The sequence below is a fragment of the Lacerta agilis genome, chromosome 1, assembly GCF_009819535.1.
Source record: "Lacerta agilis isolate rLacAgi1 chromosome 1, rLacAgi1.pri, whole genome shotgun sequence".
Taxonomy (NCBI): Eukaryota; Metazoa; Chordata; class Lepidosauria; order Squamata; family Lacertidae; genus Lacerta; species Lacerta agilis.
The window spans coordinates 42,445,443-42,467,033 of NC_046312.1; the positions used below are offsets into that span (position 1 = coordinate 42,445,443).

General features: G+C 41.2%; 1 protein-coding gene across 1 annotated transcript in view; it reads right to left on the bottom strand.

Moving 5' to 3' along the window:
- LOC117061543 (cytosolic phospholipase A2 epsilon-like) overlaps window positions 1–17,233 on the bottom strand; it is a 29,437-nt gene extending 12,204 nt beyond the window's left edge. Inside the window, exons 1-12 of the mRNA XM_033174409.1 lie at window positions 17,204–17,233; window positions 15,345–15,417; window positions 14,089–14,225; window positions 12,452–12,580; window positions 10,285–10,325; window positions 9,636–9,678; window positions 8,467–8,524; window positions 7,042–7,184; window positions 6,081–6,167; window positions 3,953–3,982; window positions 1,999–2,135; window positions 831–1,053 (exon numbers count right to left, since the gene is read on the bottom strand). Of these exons, the coding sequence (XP_033030300.1) occupies window positions 831–1,053; window positions 1,999–2,135; window positions 3,953–3,982; window positions 6,081–6,167; window positions 7,042–7,184; window positions 8,467–8,524; window positions 9,636–9,678; window positions 10,285–10,325; window positions 12,452–12,580; window positions 14,089–14,225; window positions 15,345–15,417; window positions 17,204–17,233 (1,131 nt within the window). The remainder of the gene's footprint in view (window positions 1–830; window positions 1,054–1,998; window positions 2,136–3,952; window positions 3,983–6,080; window positions 6,168–7,041; window positions 7,185–8,466; window positions 8,525–9,635; window positions 9,679–10,284; window positions 10,326–12,451; window positions 12,581–14,088; window positions 14,226–15,344; window positions 15,418–17,203) is intronic.
- Between the last annotated feature and the right edge of the window lie 4,358 nt (window positions 17,234–21,591).

Genomic DNA, 21,591 nt, shown 5'->3' on the forward strand with positions numbered 1-21,591 from the left:
CCCCACCCCAAACAGAGGTGCCTCCTCACATTGCCCCACAGGTGCCTGGGACTTGTATGTCTATTCCCAACAACAAGGGCTGGCGTACTGGCTGGCTGGGCTCCCTCACCCACTTGCTTGCTTTCTTTGAAGCCTCCTCAGCTTCTGGCAACCAGCCCCAGAGGCACCACTCACCTGCGGAGCTTGTAGCCAGGGGTTCTGCAACAAACAGCTATGCTAGCCTTTGGGAGGCAGAGCTGTGAGACGGCATCAGAGGAGGGAGGCAAGGAAAGAGGGACAGAGGCCACTGTTGCCCATGGCATCCCTGGCCATCATTCAAGGCACCCCAGGGTGCCACGGAACACGGGTTGAAAACCACTGGTCCAATGAGATGCTGGCATGAAGTTGTTGGCCAAATAGACTGTTATACTGAGGAGCAACATCTCTGAGCATAATTAAGCTTTCATTTAAGCATCATATTCTCCATTAATTTGTTTATTTTTTTTTTTTAATGCTGAGCCTGGAAGCAGATTTATTTTTTGAGGCAGTTGAGTGCAAGTTGAAAGATTATTGTTCATGCCGTATGCTCTCACCCTACTTTCACCTCTGGCACAACAGGCTTTTTTTGTTTTTTGTTTTGTATTCTTTCAATTTTCCACAAAACTTATTTGACCAAACAGGGGCACGAGACAACAAAATCGTGAGTATACTATGATGGCTGCAGTGCCCCTCTCAAACCCAATTTCTGTCAGCTTAGCTTATGCACACTAGCATCTCTCCCAGTATGCCTGGATGATCTGTGCTATTTAACAGGCTAAAAATAAACGCAGGAAGTAACAAAAGTACTGTACCCCATCATTTAACAGATATTCAATAAAGAGCCCCCATAGGTCTATACAGGATGTTCTTTGTCCCTCTTCTTTCCGCTGACACAGCTGCCTGTTGTAGTATTTCAAACGCTCTATGGAAAAGCCATCCAACTTGCATTTGGTCACTTGTCTTTTCACCTCATTGATTTGCTCATCCAAATCTTTTTTGGACCAATAAGCATCTCTGTACAAGTTTGCCATGGTCCTGAGAAAGGAAACACATGGAAGGACAGTGTGAGAACATAAGCTTATACAGTTTGGTAACTTTCAGTTGTATTGCTTGGATGAGGGCTGCCTATGTTGCTTGATCCTGGAATCCATTTGGATGAAGCTCCTTCTAGCAACGCATCCTGTTTCCAATAGTGGTGCCAGACAGATGCCTCTAGGAACTCCACAAGGCAACGGCTCTCCTATTGTACCCTAATGGTATTCTAAAGGTGTGCTATCTCTCAACATGGGATTTCTATTTAGTGATCATAGCTGCTAGCCATTGATAAACAGTTATGGAAGGAGGCACTTTCTTTTGTCTATTCCAAACCTACAAGTACATTTAATTGGCAACTTCAGATTCTAGTCTTATTTGCATCACTACAGATTCTTGGGGAATTGATGGCTTTTAATGAAAGGGCTGGTGCCTTGCTATTTTTAATTGTAATTATTGATATGTTTCAAACATATCATGTAAGTACATGGTTTTCATTCTATCAATGTTTAACTGTATTTTAATGATTGGTTTTTCTATGCTTTTAGTGTTCTTTTTTATCTATAAGTCACCTTGAGTCTCGTCAGGGGAAAAGGCAGAGTATTATTATTACTAAGATTTCTGGTCAGGACTACTTTCAGACATGAAGAAATGAATGGGACCTTTGTTAGTCACATTTACCTTCTAGCATTGATTTCAGTGGGTCTACTGCAAGTTCACTGCAAATAGGTCTAGATCCAGCTGAGTATGTAAAGGACTCTATTGGCTCCTGTGTCTTCAAGTTAGAACAACACTGGAAAATGTTCACAAACAATAGCAAGCCAGACCTTTGATACTGATATAGATCAGTGGTTCCGTTTTATGTTCAGCCAAGCAGTCAAGTAACCTACAGATCAAGCAAGGCTAACTTCTATAACTCCACATAGAACCTAATGTCTGTTTCCTTACCATGTTGTGCCAGACAAACCGGTTATGTATGTAGCACAATCTAAGAGATTTAACTTCTGAAGACCTCGTAGGCTTCCATAGCATGCAGTCAGTGATCTTGTACTGCCCCCTGTCGTCATAATTGCAACTACTGGAACCTGCAATGCATAAAAGAGCATGTTATGGGCACCCAAAGATGCAGGGACACTTCGCATATGAACACCATTATGACCTCTGTGCAGATGGCGGCCCCGTGATCCCATGAGGGGTCTGGCTTCCCTGCTGTGGTATGATGGGATCTGGCAAAGTAAATCTGCAGCTAATCTATTTCTGGATTAGAAAAAGACTGGCAGCAAGAAAGAAATGTGCTGTTAGCAGGAAAAGACAACATGGTAGAGCATCAGGTTGATTTTGTTGTAAAAGGGGGGAAGCCTTGACATGGAGAGGATGAAACAGAGGACGCATCATGCATGATAATAAACCTTTATTGTCACTACACCACCTGTGTGCAGTGAAATTAAAGGAGCCCTCTCCCCCCCCATACACTCAGTCTTGTTCGGACTCTGTGTGCTTGTCGGAAGTCAATTGCACTACTAGTTTTTTTTCCATTCAGCAGCCCAACAGCCCACGGATAAAAACTGTTCTTTAACCCTCAACAGGGCTGCCTTCAGATGTCTTCTAAATGTCAGGGAGTTGTTTATCTCTTTGACATCTGATGGGAGGATGTTCCACAGGGCGGGTGCCACTACCGAGAAGTCCTTCTGCCTGCTTCCCTGTAACCTCACTTCTTGCAGTGAGGGAACCGCCAGAAAGCCCTCGGAGCTGGACCTCAGAGTCCAGTATACAAATTTAATAAATAAATAATACTTGGAAATGCCAAGGACTGAACCTGGGAACTTCTGAATGCAAGCAGATATTATGTTATTGAGCTACAATCCCTTTAGCCTGCATTTTATTATGCTTGCCTTCATCTCAGAGGATAAGAAAATAGAACGGGCAACTAAGCCAATGAATAATGGCATGAGTGCGATACCGCTTTGGGCAGTCGCTTGGAAAGTTCAGTGCTCACTCAAGCCTCAGAAAAGATGGCATCACTGGTGAATTATTCCTCGTGTGCACTGTGGCCAGTTCAGATGCAGCACTCTGACACCGTAACACTAAATCACTGCAGAGAACAGAAAAGCAACTTAGTATGGGAGGCTACCACAGAGATGTGCTGACCATGAAACACTTTGTTCTTGCTCCCACTCTCTCTGCAATTTCTGTTCCACATATTGTGATAATTCATACAGCAGAGATAGCCAGAGTTCTGCATCACGTACCTCATGATCCAGCAGGTCCTTGTCTAGTTTGAGAACATTTTTCAACGCACCAGCAACAATCTTCTGCCTTTTGCACAAGAAATCTTGCTCCTGTGTACAAAGGCCATATCCCAAGCGCACATCTAGGTCAGTCTGGCTGGAATAGCCACACAGAGAGTGGTAGGGGGAACACAGGCATATTGTATCTCAGAATCTGTTTCAGAACTTTTAAAAGGTGCTACTCATCCAAGAGTCAAGCTTAGAGACAGCTTGCCAACAACCCTGAGCTGACCAATTAACAAAATGTGTGGCAGGTGAAGCCTCACAGGGCATCAAGTCATTTGCTTTTACAAGGCAGCAAGGTTTATATGGTGGTTTTTACACAGCAGTGCTTTCAATTAAAAAGACTAAGCAGAACGACACCACATAAGTGTGGCTTCCTAGAGCTCTAAAGCTATAGGGTACATCAGCACTCTCTGTATAAAACGTGACTCTTGTTATATAGATGTAAACTCTGTTTATTCAATAAATGTTAGGTACAGTATTCATACTGCATAGAAATGATTAATATCCTGAACACATGGCTAATCTCCTGTAAGAATATTTCTCCAACAGACAGACAAGTAGAAAAATAGTTAAGATTATAGCTATCCAACACAGGAAGGATCTCTTACCAGACTTCTGTTTTCACGTGCAATGCAAATTTTTTATTCTGAAAAAAACAAAAACAGAATAGAAACACAATTTTCACTCCTAGGAATACATTGCCTCCCTTTGAAACATGGTACATAGATGAGCTGAGTCAGTTCTGAAGATGCATGCATGTAAACAGACTTACTTTGGAAGATTCAAGAAAGACCAAAAAAATAAAAATAAATACTTATTCAGTATGAAATTCACTCCCACATGATGTAGTGATGGGCCACCATCAGTGCTATTCTTTTAGAAAAAGAGGCACCAGAATTCAATACCATCCTGTGTGGCTTTAAAAGAGGATTAGAGAATTCCTTGAGAATAAGCCTATCACTTGCTCTTAACCATGTTCCATCTTCAGTGTACCAGTTTCCGGGCATCACAAGTGGGGAGAATGCGGTTGCACTTAGGTCCTAAGAACATAAGAAGAGCCTGCTGGATTGAGCCAATGGCCCGTCTAGTCCAGCATCCTGTTTTTGCCATGACCAATCAGATGCCCGAAAGCAACACCTGAGCACAACAGCACATTTCCCCACCTGTGAGTGGGCTTCCCACCAGCATCTGGTTGGCCACTGTGAGAACAGAATGCTGTTTTAGATAGAAAAATTTGGTCTGTTTCGGCAGGGGTTCTTAGGTTCACACGTTCCACTTACTGGATTGGGCATAAATCTAACACAAATTCAGATAAATATTGAAAGGAGGATACAGGGATAAGGAACTTTTTTCAGCCTGAGAGTCACATTGCCTCATGAACAACCTTCTATATGGCCTAGAAGCCAACAGCAGATGCAGCAATTGACACGACCTTTGTACAGTAGGCTACATTATGCAGAAGTGAGTCATTTATACCCACACACCTCTCTCCGTCCTTCATCTAGATAAGAGGCATTACCACAGTTACAGAACATATTCCGTACAAGAAGATACTTGAGGAAGGCCCGTGAGGTGCGCAGCCTGCGGAGAGCCCCAAAGGCTGGACAGAGAGACCTGCAGGGCTATATTTCAGATCTCGCATCCCTCTTCTATACAGGCTATGTTACTTTGAATGGGATACACAATCCAATGCAAATCCCTATCTATGTTCTCGAGTAGCTAAGTAAATGTTAACATCTTGATTATGCATGACTAGAGCTGGATAAAGGGCCAAAAGAAATGCTATAATTTCTAACAGTTATTTCAACAGGCGAGGCAACCCACTTTCTAACAAAATAGGGATGGATCAGTCTATTGCTGATCCGTGTTAGTATCCCATGTGGTTAGTCGCAAGTCCATTCCATTCCATTTCCACATTAAGATGCGATCCCCTCTTAAAATCTGTGCGGAAATTAATATTTAAATATGCATTTTATCACAAAATACATTTTTGTATACTCCCTCCCATGTACACATTTTAAAACATGGAAGTGAGAAATCTGAAGGTTAATTATATTCTGATCAGTGCATTAATCCAGGAGGTGTAAATTGGTTTGATTTCCTTAATATTGCAGACCAAATGAAACTGTATAACAGTGTCGATCAACCAATTAAGACTGTAACAATCAATAAACTGGCCTCTGAGTGACTCATGAATTAATTGATTAAATTTATATTCACCCCATATTGAAACATGTCAATAAATATGCCTTTCTGGGAATCATAAATAAAGGGGAAGTTATTCTTCCTTCTTTCTACAATTTCTACTCAGAATTTAGATTAATTTTTTAATGAATTTTATCATATTTGTTAGTTAAGCAATATGTTAAAAGATTTAAAACTGCCAGAGCAAAGATGCATAAATAGTATGACCCTTTTACATTGTTTCATTATTCCTCAAAAGCAACAAAATAAGAAGCAAGTGATTCAATAAGCCATAAATCAATAATTGATTCAGACTGAAGGATTTAGATAGCTTTGGAATTTTACTTTAGAATTGAAATATTTTTTACTGCATTGTACATATGGCCTTATCCATGATGCAGAGTCTACTTAATCATTATATTAACAATTAACAATGACAGCAATAAACTGGCCCCTTATGCTGTAGATTATGGAAGCAAGCAATGATGGCTATTTCTCTCCCAAAAGAATCCATTCAAAGCAATATTCAGGAGGACAGCAACTGACTCTCACCTCTGCGAGCACTATTTTCTTGCTTGTAGGAAGTGAATTTATATCCAGTCTGAGGGATCTTTCTTTCCTGTTATAAGAGCATGGCCCCTAGAAGAAGAAAAAAACAAAACCACGTTTCTATGGGAAAGAGTGCAAAGTTGCATGTCTAGGATTTTATCCAATGCTGTTTGCACCTGAGGAGAAAGAACTTCCACTTTTGCAACAGGATTTCAGTTTCCTCTTCTCCCTCCAGTAGGGTGGCCATAAAAGTGTCCGGGCGAAAATCGATAAAATGTCTGGGAAAATCCACATGGCAGCCCATGTCGGCAGTGCTCCACAACTTTTCTGTCTGGATTTTCACTGTTTGAAATATGGCAACCCCACCCTCCAGCATCCTTTTGCGCACCTTTATATTCTGTTCCGGAGGGTTGGGAGAAGTCTGCTCACAAAGTCCACTCATTGAGACATATCTTTTCTATTTAAAAACACTGTATGCATCACCCTTTAGTATACACATGATATATATTCTCAGAGTGGCTTTTGAAATTAATCCCCTGCCCTCCCCCCAAGAAATAAAACATCAATGAAAAGGAACATTTTTATCATTAGGGTTTATGCACACTTATAATTCCTCCTCTCTTTCTAGGCATGGTCTGAGCTTTAAAGCTCAGTGTCCAAGCACCTCTCCCCCCCTTTTTTGCACATCTCCCCCCTTTTTTTGCTCTGGAGCTTTCCCCATTAAAATCCACTCCTTAAAGCTCAGTTGGAGCAAATGGCAATCCATGCAAAATCTGAATGGATGTTTGCTCCAATTGAGCAGGTTTTAATGGGGGAAAGCTCTGGGACAAAACAAACAAACAAACAAACAAACAAACAAACACAAAACCACTCAGACACAGAGATTTTAAGTGCAGGCCTAGAAAGAGTGGGACCAAATGTAAGAGTGGATAAGCCCTTAGTGTTCAGCTGATGAATAACGTACAAAGGCATAATCTAGATCCTTCTTCGGTAGTTTAACATCCATTGTCGGGTGCTTATATTTGACATAGTGGAATGAGGACTGGCCTGAACTAAGTTCCTGGTGTCCTTCATGGGATCCTTTCATCATAAGGGATAGTTCATGTTCTGAAAGAAAGAAGGAAAAATGTTCATGACAGGTCTGTTGCTTGCAATAACCTTTTGTGCTAAACTCAAAGTGGGCCTATGCAAAAATCAGATTTCTTAATGGCATCCACATAACTAATTTATATATTACTTGCTCCGTTAGTTAACTTGGCCTTGTTATTACACCATGCTAAGACTCAGAACGGGGATGGGAGTGGCACTGTGGTCTAAACCACAGAGCCTAGGGCTTGTCAATCAGAAAATTGGTGGTTCGAATCCCTGTGATAAGGTTGGCTCCCGTTGCTTGGTTTCAGCTCCTGTCAACAGTTCGAAAGCACATCAAAGTGCAAGTAGATAAATAGGTACTGCTCTGGCGGGAAGGTAAATGGCGTTTCCGTGCGCTGCTCTGGTTCGCCAAAAGTGGCTTGGTCATGCTGGCCACATGACCCGGAAGCTGTACGCCAGCTCCCTCAGCCAGTAAAGCGAGATGAGCGCCGCAACCCCAGAGTCGTCCATGAATGGTCTTAATGGTCAGGGGTCCCTTTACCTTTACCTTTTAAGACTCAGAACAAAAGCTATACTTTTGAGCAAATCAAATATGAACAGTGAAATATCTATACAGCTCCTTATTGAACTTGCCTTGCTCATTGCAATCCCATCCATTATAAAAATTCATTCACCCATCAGGTGAGCAATACTCTTTGAATGCAAAGGCACACTCACTACAATCCTCTCCATGTACCGGTATACTGAGAGGCAGTGCTTTTTTTCTTAAAAAAAATATGTTTAGGGGTACTCTCATTTTCCTACTCATATTGAAATACTGCCCCTCAATGAGGCCAAACTTGCATTCACAAGATGTTTAGGGGTATGCGTACCCCCAGAAAAAAGCACTGCTCATAGGTGTCAATGAGTTCAGTGGGACTTGATCTCAAGTAAGTGTGCATAGGTTTGCAGTCTTAGAGGTGAATCTTCATTTGCTGTGTGCAAGAACCTGCTTCTATATACAAAGCTCCCTTGCTGGATCAAGAGAAATATGTATGGGATATATTAGCCTTGCAAAAGTTGGAGTGTGTGGTGTGGCTAATCAAGGAGAAATGTAATGACCAGAATATATCGATGAAAGATACAGTACGAAAAAATATCAACTTAAGAGAACTAGGCTTTATATAAGATTAGGTAAGTTTTACTAGGCATTCTATATATTTAAAACAATGGTGTTCATTCATTTTAAACATTCTTCAAAATAATTATTACTGATTTAAAACTAGAGAATCCATTATTACTAAGATGAAAATCTTACTTGATTTCTGTCTTTCTTTCTTCTCTATTTCAAATTCCAAATAACAAACTTCACGAGCCTGTAGGCACACAAGAAGACAGAAGAACATTGAGAGTTTAGAATCTAGTTGAAATTTCCTTTTATTGCTGTCTTTGCTACCTGAACAAAAGGACCATATAAAAGCTAGAATTTGGACCAGGGGGGCCGGGCGCATAATAATCAATCCCTTTCAAAACTGAATGGCTAAATCACAAATACAGTACCGAAAAACGAGGATTCTGAAATAATTTTATATAGTGTTTTATTACAATTCAGACTTAGTGGTACTTAATTAAACCCATTAAAAATTATTATTATTTATTAAATTTGTTAGTCGCTTCTTTTTGCCTAAGGCAACCCAAAGCAACTTACAACCAAACAACCAAACTCATTGAAATTAATGAGCCTACGCACATACAACTTAGTTTGGATTCAATGTATTTATTTAATTTTTTTTAACAAGAAGAGCATTTTAAAAAAGGAAACAAGTAAGGAAGTTGTAGTCATAGCCTTGCCACCTGGATCATAATTTTTATGGAATGTTTAATTTCAGAACCTCAATCCATGAAGAACAGACAAATGTATTATGGGTGGTATTTATATTTGCCCATATTTTAAATTCTCAAAGGAACAAAAACCCAATGTCTGTGGTTAAAGAAACAGGGAATACATCCCATAGGGCTAAGCCGGGTTATGCTGGGACCTATTCAGTCAGGCTCAAATCGAAATGAACAATAAATTTATCAGGAATGACAAATGACACATTACCCACAATTGACTGGATTAAAAATAATGATTGGATTTATCAATATATTGTCACATTTAGTAACCTGTTTCTCAGATTACATATTTTTACTAGGGCCGCAATAAACCTCTTTCAAATGGACTTATTCCAGAAATAAGTATTCATAGGGTTTATCACATGCTTGGAAAGGTCATGATAACTTCAACTGAACCCTCAAGTAATTAAGCATCTCATACAGGAGAAGATGTCTGAGGGCTCAGTAGGAAAGTTATGTTCAGTTTTATACTATTCCTGTCTCAGAGAGTATATAATAATTCATTATCTTTGATATCATTTGTAATCTCTTTGTTTCCCTTGCACTATATATCCAAAGTACAAGAAAGCAGACAGAAAATAACAAAATTACCACAAGAGTTCCATTCGTAACAATGGTTTCAGGAACACTCAAACTGAAAAATAAATGGAATATAAATGAATATACATTCATGTAATACAATGTTTATGTTCATCTTGAAAATGGAAACAAGGGAAAGCAAAAGTGAGGAATTTCAGAAGAGGGGTCCTTGAATGCTATGAGGGCAAGTTTGCTGGCATAATTATTTCCCCTTCTGAAAATATTTTTTTATTTTCCACGCTGAAAGAAGAAGAAGAAGAAGAAGAAGAAGAAGAAGAAGAAGAAGAAGAAGAAGAAGAAAGAAAGAAAGAAAGAAAGAAAGAAACATGCACCAATCACTTTCCAGCCGGCTGGCATGAGCTCAGTAAGGCTTTGAATTTGACAACTCCTCTGCCTTTGATTCTCCTTCCCCTGACTGGATAACATTGCTTTGCCCTTGTAGCACGGGAAATTTAAAAATACACCATTTCTTATGGGGCTTTGTCAAAATGCTGGCCAGGCCTGGAGCATTAATACATGTTTCTTTTACTGTCGTTGGGAGAAATGTTGACAATGTTCCTTGAGTTCTAATAATTAACTCATTTTTATGGATTTACATTCTGGTTATCAGAAGAGGAAGGCATGTTGCTTTATGTAATCTGTAGTATCTGAATTTACTCACCTGTTTCGTAACTCAAATTCCACCTCCAGCTTCTCCTGATCCTGAAATAAGAGGGTGGTCAGTGAATTAAACCCATTTAATAACAGACTCTGTGCTGCTAGACTACAAAATACAGTGGTACCTTGGTTTTCGAATATCTTGGAAGTCGAACGTTTTGGTTTTTGAATGCCGAAAACCTGGAAGTAAATGCTTCTGTTTTTGAATGCGCCTCGGAAGTTGAACGGCTTCCGCTGAGGGTCCTCCCCCCATTTGCAGACCGCCCTTTGTGCCTTGGTATTTGAATGTTTCAGAACTTGAACGGTCTTCCAGAAAAGATTATGTTCAAAAACTGAGGTACCACTGTATGTAACTGCAGACTAGTGAGACCTGACATATACTGTCAGCAATCCCTCATAGCCAAACATATGATAGTTGTCATGGAAAATTAGAAGGGGGGATGATGAGGTGGGGAAAAGACATGGGAATTATAATAATGTTTTCCTCTTTTAATCACCATTTATTTTCTATATACCAAAATTATTTAGTTTGACAATGTTTCCTTTCCCACCAACTTTTTAGGTGCAATCCAGTTCCATTAAAATCAGTTTACATTCCCCATAGATTACTTTGGCTAGTATGTTGCCGTTGTTATTTTATTAGATTTATTAGATTTTGATCTTCATCAAAAGATCTCAAGGTGGTTCACAAGATAAAAATACAAGATAAACCCCTCTCCCACAAACACATATTTTATTTTGTACTATGCACCCCTGAACTTCCCTGATCCCCAAGGCCCAAATCTATGGATCAGTTCTTGTTGGGGAAGGAGAGCTGTGGTGGATGAAGGACTGAATCCGGCTCCAGTTTCCTCTGATAGCTGTAATTTTAGCTTCTTTAAAGGTATGCATGCATACAGCCCAAGACTCTGGATTAAAGAGGAAAACTGCATGTACCTCATCTTGCTTGATAAACTGTTCCTCATCCAGCTAGGAAAGCCAACTTCCATGTGAATGGTACCAGCGTTGGATTGGGGCAGTGGGGTTTGTTTGTTTTTTGCATTTGTATTGCAAGAGAGCACTATAAAACCAAACTACATGTAGTACAGATATGGATGGGCACCTGTACGTAAACAAGAGAAATTCTTATGTTTACTTTGCCCCATTTCTGTATTATCCTGTGTTTTTTTTTGTTGTTGAACATTTTTCAGCATTGAAATTTTTTCAGTATTTAGTATGATTTCTCCCAATATGCATATTTATGTATGCAATTTTACCCATTGTTCTCATCTTTGCAAGAAATTTCCCCTAATACAACCCATTTTTGTACGTTATTTTCACGAATATTTGCACTTTTATGACCCCTTTTCCTACATACACATTTCTGCATCAATATCTGACTGGAGAACTGATTCACAAAATTCAGAGAATTGTGAATTTCAAAGGATATGTGCATTTTGGTTCAAGTATTGTTTCAGAAAGTGCCAATTAGGTGGGTTCATATTAAAATACGAACCAAATAAAAAAAAACCTATATCCCTAAATAGTACAGTGGTGCCTCAGGTTACATACGCTTCAGGTCACATACTCCGCTAACCCAGAAATAACACTTCAGGTTAAGAACTTTGCTTCAGGATAAGAACAGAAATTGTGCTCTGGCGGCGCAGTGGCAGCAGGAGGCCCCATTAGCTAAAGTGGTGCTTCAGGTTAAGAACAGTTTCAGGTTAAGAATGGACCTCCAGAACGAATTAAGTTCTTAACCCGAGGTACCACTGTACACACATTAGAGCTAAGTCTTATTTTACTTAATTACCTATCAAGATTGTGAATTCTGGAAATTAGACATTTCAGGCAACAAATACTATTCATATCACAGTACAATCTTAAACATGTTTACTCAGAAACAAGTTCCACTGAATAATAATACTTACTCTCTCATTGGGCTAAACCCACTTGTTGTTGTTCAGTCGTTCAGTCGTGTCCGACTCTTCGTGACCCCATGGACCAGAGCACGCCAGGCACGCCTATCCTTCACTGCCTCCCGCAGTTTGGCCAAACTCATGTTAGTTTGGCCAAACTCATGTTAGTAGCTTCAAGAATACTCACTTATTGGTGAGTAATTTTTTTTATTGAACTTCTGAGTGAACATGCATAGGATTGCCCTGTTAAACATTCTTTCTGCTTATACAGACCTTTGGATTGGAGCTAAAGTACAAGAGTACTTTTTCATTTAGTGGGAGTCTAGCTATATCAAAGCGAATAGTGAAAAGTTGTTCATCTTGGCAGACATCCTCATCGAAGACACTCAGCTCCAGTATGTTCTGATAGGAGAGAAAAGACCTATAAGTAAAAACTAAAAGAACTGTACAGCTTTTCTACAGTTCTGTATACCCCAGACCGAAAAGGAAAACATTTTACAATGGCATGGAATTCCATGCAAGAAGAGAACAAAAATATTAGGGCTGTTCAATTTAGAAAAGAGTTGGAAAACTGGGAATATAAATTAGGCATGGAGCCTTCAATTCCCTGCTCTTTCAAAAATAGGCATGTATTCCACCAACAGCTTCATTGCTTCTGTGGTCTTAGGACCTTGGGAAACTGCTGACCCATGCCTTCCCCACTTGACGTATGGCATATCTAAGGACTGTTCTAAATGAGGTGGCAATCATGTAAGGTGGAATCTCCCTATGCACTGACTCAGCCCATTCATATGCAACAGTCTTGCACTAATGATGTATGATGACGTTGTGTAGAAATTTCATGCATGTAGCCAGTGCGTGGGATAAAGCATTTTAAATGTTAAACCAGCTGTATGCATAATCTGGATAAGTACTTATGGGATCTTCTTTAGGGCCACTGGTGGAGGAAGAGGAGTGTGTGTGGGGGGGGGACACACTGCCCCTGGCAACGCGATCCCCATGGGGTGCCATTGCGGCTGCCCCTTGTGGTGCCACGCCCCCAGAACATGCGCCACACATCTGCGGGCGTTGCGCCACGTCCCGAGGACACCGTCACGCCCCTGCAGATGGTTGCCATGCCCCTGGGATGCACGCCAGCCCCGCCCCTGCCTGCTCTCTGCCCCCCGGTGCCCGAGCATGAAGCTCCACCACTGTTTAGGGCTACTGTCAAAGTAAATTCAGTCCCAGAAGCAAATTCACATATTTATACAAGCCTATGTGTGTGAGCGACTGCTCATCTGAAATCATCCATGCATCCAAATTTCCCTGCACATGGAAAACTCACACATTAGGGAGAAGGCTGATGATTCTTTCAAAGAAGCAATCATTTGCATACAATAGGATTTGTTGAAGACTGTATGCATATATTAGAATCAGCGCAAAGCCACAACAGGAATAGCAACACCAACCAGTTGGTGTAGTGGTTAAGTTGGTGTAGTGGTTAGAGAGCCAGTTTGGTGTAGTGGTTAAGAGCGGCAGACTCGTAATCTGGGGAACCGGGTTCGTTTCTGCACTCCTCCACATGCAGCTGCTGGGTGACCTTGGGCTAGTCACACTTCTCTGAAGTCTCTCAGCCCCACTCACCTCACAGAGTGTTTGTTGTGGGGGAGGAAGGGAAAGGAGAATGTTAGCCGCTTTGAGACTCCTTCGGGTAGTGAAAAGCGGGATATCAAATCCAAACTCTTCTTCTTCTTCAACTGCCCTATTGTGCCAAGTTGTGTCATGACACTAACATCGGAGCTCTACTGCTCAGTTCTGTGAGCTGGTGATCTATTGTAGCTTCTAAAAATCAAGGCATGTTTCAAATTCACAAGAAATCACTTTCAGTGAGATTATGATATACCAACAAGGAGTGACCATCAGTTTCTGACCTTCACTTTGCTCTGGACCATAAAATGGAAAGTTTCATTCCAGACTGGGTCTTTAGAATTTTGAACAGTCTTTGTCTGGAACCTTTCAGAAGAAGCCGTTGGCAGCCAGAGGGTCAGATAGCAATCAGTATGGCTTACTGTTGGGAGAGAAAGTATCACTTTAACTGTGTGATAGCTGATACAACATACCTTGCAACTATTTTTAACAGGTATATATATCACTTTGTGCGTTGAGCTGATATCTGTACAGAATTAATTCATACCCAATGTTGGCAAATATCCTTTCAAAAAATTCTCCGTTTGAACACGGGTAGGGATTCTGTGGCCTTCCAGATGCCACTGTATTACAACTCCTTTATTATAGTTTTTTATTTATACTTTTCAAATTTATACATTTCATTAATTTAACAGTCCATTTAACATTTCAAAATTTGACTTCCTTCCCCCCCTTTCTGCGATTCCTTAAATTTATTTTTTAATATCTTCTGCATATCCAAATTCATTTAACTTGCTCATTTAATTATCTACTGTAAATAGTCGAAACAAAATAGAAAATTCTTTTCAGTAGCACCTTAGAGACCAACTGTGTTTGTTCTTGGTATGAGCTTTCGTGTGCATGCACACTTCTTCAGATATACTGAAACATTTTGTTTCGACTATGGCAGACCAACACGGCTACCCACCTGCTACTGTAAATATACACTCTTATCAAACTGCAGGTTATTACAATATGTAATCCTGCTAATGTTTTTATCTGTTTACAATTTATCTGCAAATATTCAATAAACCATTTCCATTCTTTTATAAAAAGTTTGTTATCTTGATTTCTTATTCTTCGCCATTATTCTTTGATTTCTTGATTTCTTATTCGCCATTTCTGCATATTCCATAAGTTTCTGTATCCATTCTTCCTTTCCTGGGACTTCTGCTTCCTTCCATGTATTACAGCTCCTATTACCCCTGATTATTTAAAGTGCAGCATGCAGATTTAGTTAATTAGAATTTGTAGACTTTTAAAATTCACAACATCATATTAAGTGAAATGTCCAGTATCGATATTCCAACACAGGGATGAGGAGGCAGTGGCTGTCTGAACGTTGTTGGACTCCAGCTCCCATCAGCCCCAGCCAGCATGGCCAAGGGTCAGGGTAATTGCCTTTTCTTTTTCAGTAAAAGACTGGCCTGTTAAAGCCTTATTGGGCACCATAGTCTCATTGCATTCCAGCCCACCACAATGGAATAGGAAAGCTACCTACGGGTATCTGCTCGCCGGAGATTCCTTGCTCTGATCACTCTTACGCTAAGCAGACAACAAGGTGATGTTTCTACCTGCATGTAAATAGTGTACAAAAGTCAACATGAAAATGTGAATTGAAAGCAGGGAATCAAAGTGGTGAGGAAAGAAGAACCGAGCAGGCAAAAACCATAGACGACTATTAAAGTGTGCTTAATGGCTACTGGGGGAAGCATACAATTGCCCCGTCTCTGGCTAATTTTAGAATACAATATTATAAACATTAATGGTCTCGTTCTCTTTGTTCTGAGAGCATGTATGTACACCAATGCAAGGAAGTGGGGCTTTGGTTGTGAGTTATCTTGAACAGTGAATGGTCTGGGCATAGTTTTGTCTACAACTCTGGGGGTGAATCATAGATTTGAAGGGACCCTGGAAGTCATCCAGGCCAATCCTCTCAATATAGGATACCTTCCAGCTTCAAGCCATGTCCCCAGTCTGTTCCACTGCTGGACGGCTTTTACTGTTAGGAAGCCACTTGTAATGTTAAGCTCAAATTGACTTCCTTGCAATACCTGACCAATACCTGCTTGCCTTGACTTTTCCTTTTTTAAAAGGGCTTTTCTCCTCGCTGCTGGGCGGAGCCGCCCACAGGCGCGAAGGGCGGGGCGGGCCAGCGAGGATGGGGTGTCACCCTTGTGACAAGCGTGACACCCCTCCTCCTCACTGGCTGCCTGGCAGCTCCGCCCTCGCAGCGGGGAGAAAAGCCCTTTAATAATAATAATAATAATAATAATAATAATAATAATAATAATAATACTAAAGGAAAGCAGCCGCCAATCGCGGGGGGCGGTTCCCCCCACCCCAAGTGTCACCCACACCCCAGGGCACTGCCCGGGGTGGCCTGCCCCCCTGCCCCCCTCGCTACTCCTTGCAGGAGTGCTTTAAATGTATGTAGTCTTTCTCCTCCCCATTCTTTTAAAATGTTCTAGAAAGCAGCCTTTGATTTTTTCTTGTTTCTGATGTCACCTAGAAAAAAGATCTCAAAGCTAGAATGGTCTACACAGAAGAGATCCTGCTTCTGGCATCCTAGGCTCAAACCATTTAGCAGTTTAAATGCCACATGCAAAGCCAATACTTTACATCCTTTCTATCCTGATCATCAAGAGACAAAAAAACAACAACCCCCCCCATCCTTATTTATTTATAATTTGTATCCCACCCTTTCACACACAATGCCTAGACTGCTAATGACTTTAAAGATAACAAAATCTCAGAATCATTCATTTGGAAGGGACCACGAGGGTCACCTGTTCCACCTCCTCCAATACAATAATCTTTTTGCACATCAAAGGGCTCAAACCCACAACCCTGAGATTAAGAGCCTCGTGTTCTCCTGATTGAGCTGAGCAGCTGCCCCACTATTCAAAGAAAATACAATAAAAAAGCACTAAGACAAAAGAACCAAAATAAAAAAAACAAGCATCTTCACTGTGAAATACCTTGAGACTTAAAGCATGATTTGGTTGAATCATCATTTTCTGTCCCCTAAGGAATTTTGCAAACTGTAATCTGGGGGGCAGGGAGAGGATCATGGAACAGAATCTTCAGCCATAAGAAGAGCCCTGCTGAATCGTACCAAAGACCAGCATCCCATAATGAAACATGCTGCCTATAGAACACCCTGCAGGAGGATGCGAGCACAACAGGCTTCTCCTGCTGTTGTTCCCAAGTGAATTGGTACAAAACCAATGCCATTTTGTAGTGTGTATATGCTAACAAACAGCAGCAAACGCACCACAGTTTTATAATGAAAGAAAAGAACATACACGACCTGCTTTTTGCTTCGCCTATCTGAACCGGAGTACCCATGATGCTTACCAGATTTGATAAACTTCCACATGCTTCCATTATTGTTCTCCGTGCAAGTTTGTGCAGGCTAAATGTTCTCGATGAAGCCAAGGATAAGGCTGTAAACATTCACACACATTTTTCAGGCTTTAAACCAGCAGAGGTGGATAAACACCTATTTCAAAAGTGATTCAGAGCCACACCCCCTCTCGTTTCAGAAAAATAAAAATCCCCTCCCACCTCCTTTGTTACGTTGTTATGCGGAACAAGCGTCAGAGTAAAGTGTCTTTAAATGTGCTGGAGCTGGTGCTACGAAGTTGCTAAGAACTGGTGTTCCTTTTCCTTCTAAACTATGCTATTGCATCTCCCTCCACCCTCCAGTTTTCTTTTGAAATACAATATGCATGTTTTTTCCTAACACAGATTTGGATCTCCCGGGTTAAATTGGCTGCCCTATTTATTTAATTATAATTATTTATTATTGCATGTCTCTTATATGTCACCTTTCCTCCAAGAAGCTCAAGGCGGTATAAGTGGCTCTCTCCGTCTCCATATCACCCTTACAACAACCCTGTGAGGTAAGCTAGACTGAGAGTTGGCAAGTGGTTCAAGGCTCCCCAGTGAACTCCATGGTGGAGTGAGGATTTGAACCCTAGATCCTATTCTGACTCTCTAACCACTATGCCATACTGGCTCCGAGCAGCTGGGTCTGGAAGGCTGAGCATTATAATTCATGTGGAGATGCTATAAATGCACACCTGCCACCTCACTTGGCTCTATGCATGGATCTCCCTTGATGGGTGGTCATCTTTCCATGTCAAAGTATCTGTATGCATGTGCCAGGCAGGAGGAGGGAATCTCTTAATTTCAGTCTTATAAAGATAATAATTTATTATTTATACCCTTCCCATCTGGCTGGGTTTCCCCAGCCATTCTGGGTGGCTCCCAACAGAATATTAAAAACACAACAAAACATCAAACATTAAAAACCTCTCTAAACAGGGTTGCCTTCAAATGTCTTCTAAAAGACAGATAGTTGTTTATTTCCTTGACATCTGATGAGAGGGCATTACACAGGGCAGGGGCCACTACTGAGAAGGCCCTCTGCCTGGTTCTCCTTCTCACAGTGAGGGAACCACCAGAAGGCCCTTGGAGGCTTCTAAAATATGATGTTCATAACCCACTGGAAGTTCTGAGCAGTGGGCATGGTGGGAGAAGTGATATTCCGCTTTTTCCCTATAGCCTTCCCCCAACCCACCCACCATCCCTGTAGGTTGGAGATCCTTCCAGTGTAGCAGGTGGTATCAAAGGATGCAAGGGGAAGGTTAGACTGGGAAGAATGGCCTTTCCCACTTCCCCTGGAAAGAATCTCCACTAGATAAGAGGCGATGTTTTTGTCATAGAGAGAAGAATGTATCGTTGAAACAAATTGATTGAGTTTTGAAGATTTTTGTTCCTGTTCTATTCTGTATTTTATAAAAACAAAATAAAAATTAAAAAATCCCTTCCAGTAGCAGTATTTTATGTTACAGATTTTCTAGCAGGATAATATGCATTGCTGGCAAGAAAAGATGTAATTAACTGAAACACACCTACCTCCTGGTTGACTAGGAGCTATTAGAGTGAGGAGGATGTAAGAACAAATAGGTGTACATTAGAAGACTGGGCAGTTGGCAAATTCCACATGAAACTGTTAGCTAGGGATGCAAGAGAAGTAGGGTTTGTTAATCATTCAGATCACAAGACCAAAGAACTGAGTGTGTGGAAGATGATGTCCCAATCTGAGTTTCACTTCTGCATGCACAATAACTTCAAAATTAGAGGAATCACATGCTTCAGATTCATCTGATAATACCTGTATAACGAGTTTTGGGCACCTCAAATACCACAATAGAGACATAATCTTAGTGTGTTCTCCAAACATGCAATCAATTGCAATTACAGCTTAGTTTTAAAAGCTAATTTGAAAAGAGTGGCTATAACAAAGTCGTCCCGGGTCACAGGAATTGGAAGGGAGAGTTTAGACACAGAATGGAGAAGGGAGAGATGGCTCAGGCCAGCATGTACCCCACAGAGCCATCTCTCTATATGAATGGATGGCTCTGGTGCATGAATTGCCTTAATTTTCACAATGTGTTTTGCCTCCAGCTAAATTATCTGTGTATGGAAGTGCATCACAGGTTGATGTGACTTTGAAACACAAAACCCGGTTAAAATCACATCACTTATTTTGTTTTCAGTTGTGCCCGAGCCACAGTACCAGTAGGCATACCTGGAGATTTCTAAAATCAGACTTGGTGCAACTTATTTTTACCTTAATTGCTGTTTTACTGTTATGTACTGAGTTGAATAGGATCCAAAATGCACCAGTCTGATTGGTCCTAGAACAATAGGATTGAGATTGCAGCAGTCTGACTGGTCCCAGAACAATAGGATTGAGATTGCAGCAGTCTGATTGGTCTGCAGGAGCCACCCAATCCAGCTCCAGGTGGAAGTGAATCCGCATTCCGATTGGCATACAGGAGTATCCCGGAATTAGCCAATCATGTGGGGCCCATTGTGTAAATAGTGTATATAAAGCAAACGTTTTGGGGGAACTGCATTCCTCACTACTATGAGCTGAATAAAGAGCATGAAAGTCACATTGGACTCCGAGTATATTTCATTTACGTAACTGCTGTGTTTGCTTGTAGTTTTGACTCAAGGTGCTTCTGTTTATTCATCCTGATCCCCCCACCCCAGGCAGCTGGACAATGCTGTATCAGAGTGTTTTGTCACACTTTCCACTGCATTTCCCAGCTGATTTCCTTTATTTCAAAAAGGCAAATCTTTGGGGGAATTGAATTTGCTGCACAAGACTTCCCCATAAACTTTAACTGTACAAACTAAGTTTACCAGTATGTGATTGACTCCCACCCATAGGAACCAACTCCAAGTGAGTATGGAGGTTTCGGCCCTTCACAATAAAATATTTGAGGGGTCCAGGCCCCCACATACCGTAGTTAATGGGTATTCCCATTCAAATGATGTGTGGGGTGGGGCTTACCTGGGCCCCCACAATATTTTATTAAAGTTTGCACCCCTGCTCCCACCCCCAAATAGGGAGAGCCTGGAAAGTACCCTAAGGGGTGCCTAGAGGTAATTACTATAGGAAAATCAGAATGATGCAGGCTGAATTGTAGTCCGTGCTCCATAAGGTCCACAGGATCATTAGAGCCCCAGGTTGTCTCTTCTTATCAGAGATCACCTGGTAAGACCTTCACCATTTGGGATTAGGTACCCTTCTCATCACAGGAGCTGCAAGCTACCCTGTTTTCCATCTTGTAGCTCTTTCTACCCACAGCCCCTAAGGTACATAGTGGTTTCCTTCCACCCCTTCATGCTTCTCCATCACTCTCTCCTAACTTGTTTCCTTACCTTTAACCTTTAACCTTATATCACCTTGCAATCTGACGTTTTCTCCCCAAGTTTCTTTGTTTCACTTGCCCTGCTCTGTAGCTATAAATCCTTCAAATATCTGTCTGTTCCCCCCCCCTCAGAGCCCTGCCCGACATTTCAGCATCCTGCCTTTCACGCCACCGCTGTGAGCGTCTGGATAATGCCTGACAGCCACTGCCATCCTGTCACATCATGTCCAGCTCACCTATATTTTAATTTGAGCTAGCAGGGATAGTACTCAGCTGGGATAGGTCAGTTGGTAGAGCACGAGACTCTTAATCTCAGGATTGTGAGTTTGAGCCGCACGCTGAGCAAAATATTCCTTCATTGCAGGGATTTGGACTAGATGACACTCGTGGTCCTTTCCAACTCTCCAATTCTATGATTCTATGAAAGACACAGAAGGTAGCACCTGTATGCCTCTGAAGATCCCATTTGGGACTTTCTATTAAATTTTCACAAGCCATGATCACCTATGACATCACTTTTGCACCGGAATATAAATCCAATTGTCTACTACTCTGGGGAATGATGATCGATTCTGCATGTTCATTCAGGACCTTAAACTGAGCTTTGTGCTTACAGCTGCCTACTTCTCAACCTAGGTTAATTCCAGAGTTGTGTGCCTATGTACTTTGCAATAGTGGACAGGTATCATCTCATTCATCCTGAAGAAGTTCCAGTTCCAGAAATCATTAATGACGCAGCACCTACTAATCCCTAGGCTGGTTTAGCAGCCTTTGCTAAAATGTATCCCAGCATTGCCTTACTAGTGACTGTTCTGAAGTGATACTGCAATCAAAGTACATGAGACACTGTCTAAAAATATTGCAGTCATTTCCAAATCTATATAATTGTGGACAAGGGCACAGCTAAGAGCAGGGCTTCTTAATATACTGTGTTGCATGGCTAGGAATGAGAGAACATAATTTTGCACCATCTTCTTCCCTAACATATTCCAATACTTTGCCAGCAGGGGA